The sequence below is a fragment of the Trematomus bernacchii genome, unplaced genomic scaffold (genome assembly GCF_902827165.1).
Source record: "Trematomus bernacchii unplaced genomic scaffold, fTreBer1.1, whole genome shotgun sequence".
Lineage (NCBI taxonomy): Eukaryota > Metazoa > Chordata > Actinopteri > Perciformes > Nototheniidae > Trematomus > Trematomus bernacchii.
Genome location: NW_022987521.1, coordinates 365,486 through 375,000, shown reverse-complemented (window position 1 = coordinate 375,000; position 9,515 = coordinate 365,486). Strand labels below are relative to the sequence as shown.

Below are 9,515 nucleotides of genomic sequence, written 5' to 3'. Positions count from 1 at the left end.
ATTCAGATAAATTGGGACTTGAGTTGGTCTTGGTCACAAGAACCCTTTTTGAAGGTCTGGTCTCAGAATCAACCTCATTTTGATGAGTTTCTGTCTCTGACAAAGAGGTCAGAAAAGAAAGGAAGATTCCCGGACATACAAGTCAACTCTGCTTTACATTTCTCATATAACATTCATACACAAACATATACTGTAAGCATATATGGCAAGCAACCAGGTGAATGAAGACATTTGAGTTTTTCTGGGATTGTGGATATGACAGATCATTTTGAGGAGTGTCTCTGTTTTTAATGTTATATATGTTTCATATCTGTGTCATGCAGGGTGGGTCTCACTTCTGTCGTCAGGGCACAGACTGGAGAGCTCTTTGGTCTTCACTTGGTCTCAGTTTAGGGGGTTTGGACAACAACAACACTGCTAAAGTGTTTCTCTTACAGTGTCCGTAGAAAACGTTGTTATGGTAATGAATGCCTCTTGTTCATGTAACCAGGCAAAAATAAACACAAACAATTATATAAATTGAGTCAACACACTTCTTTATTAATATGTAATGTTGAAACTTAATGCAGTGGGTGTTTTACAGTGGGCTTCACTGAGGAAAGAGAAGAAATCCACTGAAAATCATGCGATTATGAGAATCATCCCAAACGGCGTAGTTGAGAGAGAGAACGATGTAGACAACATCTCCCTTCTCCAGCTGAAGAACCATTGAGTTAGACGCAGAGACCAAGCCAGAGCCATCATTGTGATCTGAAAGCCTCATCTTTCTCTGGTCGTTGTGATAGAGTTCAACAGCGGTCCAAACTAAATCGCGGTTCTCCCACACGTTGAATCTGAAGTAGTAGACTCCTCTGACGGGGGCTGTGAAGATACCTGCATCAGAGGAGAAGGTCAGTGAGGGGAGATTGTTTCTGGAGCTTCAGCAGGACTTAAGGACGGGTTTTTAAATAAGGAACACGTAGGAGCTCTTGACTTGGTTCTACTTTCTACCATGATCAACTGCAGGAACACTAAGAGATGTTTTAATGGTTTCATTAAGAAAACACTTAAGAACGCTGACAGTCACGTGTGTGTGTGTGTGTGTGTGTGTGTGTGTGTGTGTGTGTGTGTGTGTGTGTGTGTGTGTGTGTGTGTGTGTGTGTGTGTGTGTGTGTGTGTGTGTGTGTGTGTGTGTGTGTGTGTGTGTGTGTGTGTGTGTGTGTGTGTGTGTGTGTGTGTGTGTGTGTGTGTGTGTGTGTGTGTGTGTGTGTGTGTGTGTGTGTGTGTGTGTGTGTGTGTGTGTGTGTGTGTGTGTGTGTAGTACCTGTAGTTGGGTTGTAGGCCTGGCCGATATTGGTGAAGACTTTACTGTACTTCAGTGTGGTTGGAGTGGTGAAGGGTCCGACTGATCCTGCATCAGTGAGACCGGCTGAGAACGCCACCTGAGGACGGTCTGTGAGAAAGAGGAGGAAGCACACAGAGATGAGAACTCATTCACAAACTGTCTATTAAACTAAGAAAGTCAGTGGTTTGCATTCTGATAGTCAGCAGAGATTGATATGTAATATTCTCCTCAGTATATCAGTTCTATTCATTAAATAACATTTTGACTCTTCATAATAGAGAGGTGCAGGGATGACGTATTTACCCTGAAGTAAGCTGCTGGTTCCCTCGACAAAAAAGCAACGGGATTTCTCCATAGGATTTAGGAAAATAGCTGGAAATAAGGTCTGTGGAAAACGAGCCTGTTTGATAAATGCACGTTTTGTCTAGCCTACTTTTATAATGTTCGAATCATAAATCTAATCGCCAGAAGCAAAATTCTAACGTTATGCTATAAAGGAACTACAGCCGAGTCCAGCAGCACGACTTCAACGTCACGCCAACTTAAGATCCATATTCAAACATACAGATTCTAAATGGTACGAGTTGAAGCGTTTGTTTGAACAGTTAGCAGGAGGCAGGTACTTGCTTTCAAGCAGAACAGGGCAAACAAACTTAGAGGAGTGTTAACGTGTTCGGCGTAATGACGTACAACGTCCTCCACGACTTCTGTAGTCCTATTCAGCCACTTGGTAACAACCATCGTTTTTCAGACACGTCAACTCTTCAGAAATCACCAGTGGGGTCACTGCTGATGGATTTAATGTCTTAGAACAAAACGTGATCCGTCTCTTCAATGTGTCTCGACCAGAGTTGGGTGTAACGCGTTACTTTGTAACACGTTACTGTAATAATATTACTTTTGTCGGTAACGGAGTAGTGTAACGCGTTACTTTTATAATTCAGTAATCACACTACAGTTACTAACATTGCCCCGACACGCGTTACTTCGTTACTTTTATAAAATCAGTCATAATCACACTGACAGACAAGAGGGGTTTCCGCCGCAGGTTTATATGTACGTAATCTGCACGACTTGCGCGTCCACATCTCCGCGTGCAGTGCTGCATAAACATGGCTGAGTCAGCGATAACTTTCGAGGGGTGGAGGTATGCCCATTATTTTGAGTTCGTCCGAAGAATAGACAGGAATGTGACGGTGAGGTGCAAACTGTGTCCAGGCCAGAAGCTGTTATCCACTGCTGTAAACACCACGTCAAACCTCAACAAACACCTGCAAAGAACACATGCTAAGGTGAAGCTAATAGCTAAGGACCCCCGAACCCAGAGTGAGGATGTTGTGAGTGCGCAGCCGCCGACTCCGAAGCAGCAAAAATTTGAATTTGGAGGACCGGTAACCAAAGCAGAGATGGAGGCTTGTAGCATCCTTCATAGTAGAGGTAATGTTGCCCATTTGCACAGTGGAATCACCATCGCATCGTTCAGAGATATACTGCGCAAAATACAGATAGCAGGAGACAGAGGACAGCCATGGTCAGAGCTATCTGGATCAGTCTTATGCGACAATGGAAACTGAACTAAAGAGAACATTTGAAACTTTAGCAGTCTGCGTGATCTGCCTGTAGGGAGGGGCGGGCCGGCCCTGCGAGTAAAGTGACGAGTAAAGTAACGAGTAAAGTAACGAGTTACTTTATGTAGAGAGTAACGAAGTAGTGCAATATATTACTTTTTTTTTTTAAAGTAATATGTAATATATTACTTTTTTTTAGTAACGACCCCATCTCTGGTCTCGACCACAGACCTTATTTCCAGCTATTTTCCAAAATCCTATGGAGAGATCCCATTGGCTCTGAGACGAGGGAACAGGAAGTGGTGAAATGCTGACTCACTTCCTGGTTTTAGGACTCATTCCTGCACCACTCTATAGTTTCTGTTTCTCACCTGCGTTCTCTCTCTGGAGCTCCTCCACCTCCTTTTCACTGGAGCTCATCCTGGACTCTAAAGCTGAACAAGTTTAACATTGTTTTAGTCAAATAAAGTTATAGTCTCTTGTTTACAATTTCACTATTGCAGATCTTATGTGAATAATGTTCTACCATACTAAATATTCACTTTTCAAATTCACTGCAATATTTTGTTGCCTTTAAAACGGCAAACAAATTTTTGTGAGAAACGTTTTTATAGAAAAATATAATTATATCAGTCATTTCTCCTTTTCTTCTTTGATGACTTTGTACTCCTACCTGTGCTCTTATTCTCACTCGCTGTGACTCGAGCCAGGAGATCTGCAATACAGAGAAAGAGCAGGTTAACAGCTGATAAACAACCACAAAATATCTCATCAATATGTTCGTACTATTTCTGTTAAACATATCATTTACTTCTCTTTTCTCACTTTTAAATTCACCGTCTGTTTTTTTACATAAAGCAGCCAATCTTTATTTTTTAATAATAGTTTCTTACCTGCGTTCTCTCTCTGGAGCTCCTCCACCTCCTTCTCACTGGAGCTCATCCTGGCCTCTAGAACTGAACAAGTTTAACATGTTTATAGTAAAATATGGTTTTCATCCTCAGTTTATTTCAGTTTCCGTCACTTTTACATATTAGAAAGTTTGACACATGTTTTCTACCACACTAAAGAGTTCACTTTAACCTTGTGTTGTGTTCGAAAGCTGTTACCGTTCATGGTGCTCACGGGTCAATTTTGACCCATGATTTATCTCGGTCCAAAACACTCAAAAATAATGACTATCATCCAATATTGTTTTAACTACATCATAATTAACTTCTAATGCGTACATAACCCTACAATCCTGTTGTAATTTTATTTTATGGCCCAAAACACATTACACCACATATTTAAGTAAAACATGTGATTTAATTCACTCATTATATTTCCTATAGGGAAGACAGTGGATCATTACGTTATCTGACTATAATAGACTATTAGAATACAATCTCCCCAAAAACGTTTTAAATGATTGTTACAGTGGATGAAGGGGGTGGGGTGGGGTGTCTAAAGACAAAGATGAATCTTGATTGGGCCAAATTTGACCCTGAGTGACCCAGAACATGCTGCTCGGTCTCCCCAGACCCGAACACCAAATTATACACTTTTTCTTTTAGAGACCTTCAGACTTGTCTAAAATGGTCAAAATCAGTTTTGTAGTGTTTATATAGCTGTTGTGGAGGATATCATGAAGCCTCGTTCAGATACAACAAACTAGAGCGTAGTTATTATATAATTTTAACTTGAAACGGGTCACGGGAGACCCGAACACAACATACGGGTTAACTCAGATAGCTTACCTGCGTTCTCTCTCTGGAGCTCCTCCACCTCCTTCTCACTGAAGCTCATCCTGGTCTCTAGAACTGAACAGGTTTAAAAATTGTAAAAAATAAATGATGGTCAACATTTGTCTTCAGTTTTTGTCATTTTTACAAACCGCGTATTCAAGAATGTTTCTACAATACTAAAATGTTCACTTTCAAATTTTCTCTAGACCGCTTTTTGCCTTTTAAAAATGGGAACACATTTACAGTTTTTATGAAAAAAACAACAACTTTGTATTTTCTCCATTTCTTCTTTGATGACTTTGTACTCCTACCTGTGCTCTTATTCTCACTCGCTGTGACTCGAGCCAGGAGATCTGCAATACACAAAGCAGCTCATTATCTGACAAACAACCACACGTGATATCTTATCAGTATGTTCATCTGATTCTGTTCACCTCTCTTTTCTCACTTTTGTATTTTACACAAAAACATGTCTTTGTATCTTAATATTCACAACATTTCCCTTTTTATGATGTTTCTGTTTCTCACCTGTGATCTCTCTCTGGAGCTCCTCCACCTCCTTCTCTCTGGAGCTCCTCCACCTCCTTCTCTCTGGAGTTCCTCCACCTCCTTCTCTCTGGAGCTCCTCCACCTCCTTCTCTCTGGAGCTCATCCTGGACTCTAGAGCTGAACACATTTTAGGTTTTTAATTAGGATTAAAACACACACTCATTGGCACAGGCGTCACTTTGTTTTCAAAAGTGGTGGGGACACTTTATTCAGATAAATAGTATTATTGTAGATGTCACTGTGGAGCTCTGTCACAAACATTATTGTACATGAACATATAAGTCAGCATATGTAAATATGTACCTGCATTCTTGCTCTCGCTGGCTGTCAGTCTGACCTGTGTGGCTTGGTTAAAAACAACAGATGAGTCCTTAAAGTGAAGAGTGTCAGTGATGATGGTTGCTTGTATCAGTGCAGCGTGATGTGGCTCTCAGTGTGTTTTATGTCAGCTGTGTCACCTGTGTTGTCTTGCTCCAGACTCTGGATCTTGATCCTGTGTTCGATGGCCATGTCTCTGAGCTCCTTCAGCTCAGCCCAGACGTCAGTGCTCACCTGGGTCTGACTGCTGCTCTGATCGTGGGCTCCTTGGATATCAAAGTCCCCCTCTTTCTTGCCTGTCCCCCCTCCATCCTCACCCTGAGCCCCCGTCCAGAGCAGACAGAGCAGCAACGCCGGAAAAACTGCAGCTCTCCTCATTCTGAAATATCGCTGTTCAGACAGGGAAGTGTGACACGTCTCGCTCTGTTCCCCTCTTTATATCCACGTTAAACAGGTCACTGACGAGGCACATGAGAATCCAGCAGATGTCTTTGATAACACATGTGAAAAACACCCAAACGTCCTTGGACATTAACCTGATTTTAAAGGAAACAACAACCATTGAACCAACCAATGAAACCATTGCAAACATCAGGCATATCTTGCCTCAAAACAATGCAGAGAAAGTAGTCCATGCACTTGTTACTTCAAGGCTGGATTATTGTAACTCTTTATTATCAGGGTGTACCAAGAAGTCAGTTAAGTCGCTTCAGCTGATTCAAAATGCTGCAGCACGTGTACTAACCAGAGTTAGGAAAAGGGACCACATTACTCCTGTTCTGGCTGCCTTACACTGGCTCCCTATAGAATACAGGATAGAATTTAAAATTCTTCTTCTCGCCTACAAAGCCCTTAACCTGTTAAGCACCAAGCCTGTTTTTCATGTTTCAGGCTCGAAAATGACATGCCCAAAACAAATGACTACAAGTTAACTTCTAAAAGGATTATATGAATAATTTCTTTTATCAAAGCAAGGTTACATCTGTGAGTTGGATGTAGAAGTGTCAGAATCAATATAGATGTTTTTTATTTTTAAAGAAAATTCAGATTTTACATAGTAAAAAACTGTAAATTATAGTGTCCGTCCAAAAATTATTTTTTACAGATAGTGAAAACTACCCTTGGATGATGGGTTAGTAGACTAAAAGCTTTAGGAATCCAAAGTACAACATATAATAAGTACCCTGTATCAAGATTGATGCAAAACAAGTGACATTTGACCTTTTTAGAGAGGTTTAGCCAAAACCACCCCACCTCTGAGGTGATTTGGGTGAAAATGTTTTTTTTTTCCATATCTCTGGCCCCCATTGGTCGATTTTGATGGTTGACACCTCTTTCTGACCGTTAGAGCCAATATAATCGAAGGGGGAGGCTCCCACACACACACGTTGTGAAGAGAAAAGGTGGGGGCTGCACGCATGTAAATGTGCAGCAGAGTGGACCTATCTCTAGCTCTGGCATTTGGAAACGAAAAAGCAGTTTTATTGCTTATGGATTATCAGAAATAATTTCAAAGAAGGCACAGATACATTGGATTAACCTATGGATTAACTGCAGCATCGTTTTTTTATCGTTTTAATGCCATTGAAGACCAGTTTTGACCAAGGTAAGCCATGTTAGCGTTTCTAGCTACCTAGCTCCACATGTTATGATGTACAATTTCGTTTATAGTGTCGCAAATGTTTATCACTGAGTGTTGAGGTGGGCACCACTAGATTCAGTGTCTCCAGGAGACCCAAAACGAGTGGTTGGCTGTGCATCTAGGATAAGTAATAAGGGAGTTATTGTGAGTTTAAGTGCCGTTTTAGGTTACATTTTTTCGCTCGTGGGTAATTCAGAGGCTGAGTGTAAGCATTGTGGGTTTTTTTGAAAAAAAAAAATTAAAAGATCAGTTAGCTGAGTTTCTTCTCGTTACATGGATATAAAACATTCATAGTTTATTAAATATTAAGATTCCTTAGACGTTGCTTCCTGCAAATGACGCGTTTATCCGCCCGGTACCGGGGGGGCCGTGCGTAACAGGTTAATGGGCAGGTGCCATCTTACCTTAAAGAACTCATTATACCCTACTGTCCTACTAGGGCATTGCGTTCCAAGGGTTGTTGGTTGTTCCTAGAGTCTCTAAAAGTACAATGGGAGCCAGAGCCTTTTCTTATCAAGCTCCACATTTGTGGAATCAGCTTCCAGTTTGTGTTCGGGCGGCAGACACCCTATCCGTTTTTAAGAGTACGCTTAAGACCTTCGTTTTTGATAAAGCTTATAGTTAGGGCTGATTAGATTCAGCCCCTAGTTTTGCTGCTATAGGCTTAGTTTGTCGGGGGACACCTTACTTCTTCCTTCTCTCTGTCTGTACCTGTGTACTCTCATGTTCCCAATAACCCAGCTTCCCCAAATTTCTTTTTGGTGTCTACATACGCCGGGATCCGGAGTCATGGCTGATCCTGTTGCTGTGGTCCCTTCCGAAGGCCCGTTCAGGGTCATGCGACACGGGGACAGGTGTCCTCCGTCCTCCCATGGCCTGCCCCCCACCCTCCGGTGGGGATGCCCTCGCCCTCGTTGGGGCCCCCCTGCCCCTGCCCTCGCCTGCGGCCCCGCCCTCCTCGGCCCCTGTGGCGCTTCCTCCCGGACGCGAGGATTGTGTCCATGGTTGAATTCTGGGGGGGCTTGTGTGGTGATTGACATAATTCACTCATGGAACTATGGGTTGGGGGTATTGTTCCGCACGGACATATATGTTAACTGTACTTACTGTGTGCCCTCCTTTCTGGTCTTCCCGGGCTTCAAGCTGGTAACATGTGTGTTTCTGATGCTCAATAAAGCTAACTTAGTACCTTCGATACACCGCCTCCGACTCCCGTCTCTCGGCACTACAACTTTCTATTTTTATTGTGTCATTTGGTGGCATCAATGTGCATTTGATAGTGATACAGATAATGGAGCAGATTCTTTAAGGCCACATATACAGTAGACCTATAGCCCTTAAAGGTAGGGTAGGTAAGAATGGAGAAACCAACTCGAGTGCGCTAGAATTTGAAGGTATGCAGCCGAAAAAAATCTGCCCCTTCTTTCAGACTTCCTTACAGAGCCCCTCCTCCAACCAACTCGGCATCACGTCAAGACGTGAACATGTGACGATTTACCATGCTGGGAGACGTGAAGATGTCACGATTTCGTCCCTTCAAACGTGACAGTTACACGGTATTGTTAACATGGCCCAACCAGTGGAGATTTCGCCGATTTTCTTGTTGCCCCAGCTGGTCGACACCTCTTTTAGCAGAAACGAAGGCTACATTAATGTATTAAATCGATGTTAATCCATGTGTGTGGTTGTGGAATTAACGGACGTGACGTTGTGTGATTGCGTTGCCAGGCAACAGCTTGGGTTCATGTTAATTTACAAACTCTTCAACTACAACCCTAGTTATATTTAAAAACATTTTAGAAGGCCTCACGAAATACTTTAATGTAAATTCAAATTCAAATGTGAAGGAATGTGTGTATTAAAAAATCCGCCATTAACAATGCCGGAAACAGACGTAGGCAAGATCCTCAGCTCGGTGATTGGATGTTTTAGCCGCAATGCACGTTGGGATAGGGTGTTTATGCAACACATTCTCACTCCCAACTCGGCCTATGTTGACATTATGTCAGGGTCCCTGACGTCACTTTCCAACGCAAGGGGGGGCCCTTTAGCATCAAGTTTCAACTATCAGGGAGTCCCATTGACTTGCATAGAGCTCCCTGAACATTGGTAATAGACGAGTTGGGATCGCGGAGAAATGCTCTCCGCAGATCCATTCTCACAGCGTTTATCAACCTTTTACTAACTCAATATCAAGCCACACTTATTGTGTTTATTTCTTTATTTTAATTGAATAATGTCTGACTTTTGTTGCCGTCAGTTAGGGGGAGAGTAGGGGCTCAGAAAACTGAAATCTGTATTGTTTCATCGTTTTTTCCTTCTAATTTTGTATTCTTTTCTAAACCACACACTGTTATTTACTCAACAATAACACATAATTATCCTTG

At 42.2% G+C, this 9,515-nt stretch overlaps 1 protein-coding gene across 11 annotated transcripts in view; it reads right to left on the bottom strand.

The window, feature by feature from the left end:
• Positions 1 to 515: 515 nt before the first annotated feature.
• The window catches only part of LOC117472452 (girdin-like), a 50,874-nt gene continuing 41,874 nt past the window's right edge, over positions 516 to 9,515 (bottom strand). For 7 of the 11 annotated variants that reach the window (XM_034117635.1, XM_034117652.1, XM_034117644.1 and 4 more), the window contains 7 exons: positions 4,931 to 4,972; positions 4,632 to 4,694; positions 3,786 to 3,848; positions 3,566 to 3,607; positions 3,264 to 3,326; positions 1,304 to 1,432; positions 516 to 873 (listed from right to left, as the gene is read on the bottom strand). In XM_034117635.1, coding sequence (XP_033973526.1) covers positions 590 to 873; positions 1,304 to 1,432; positions 3,264 to 3,326; positions 3,566 to 3,607; positions 3,786 to 3,848; positions 4,632 to 4,694; positions 4,931 to 4,972 — 686 coding nt within the window. In that variant the 3' untranslated portion in view covers positions 516 to 589. Of the gene's footprint in view, positions 874 to 1,303; positions 1,433 to 3,263; positions 3,327 to 3,565; positions 3,608 to 3,785; positions 3,849 to 4,631; positions 4,695 to 4,930; positions 4,973 to 5,147; positions 5,286 to 5,471; positions 5,514 to 5,626; positions 5,894 to 9,515 lie in introns of those variants that run through there. The other 4 variants (XM_034117721.1, XM_034117661.1, XM_034117713.1 and 1 more) reach the window with 4 other exon arrangements.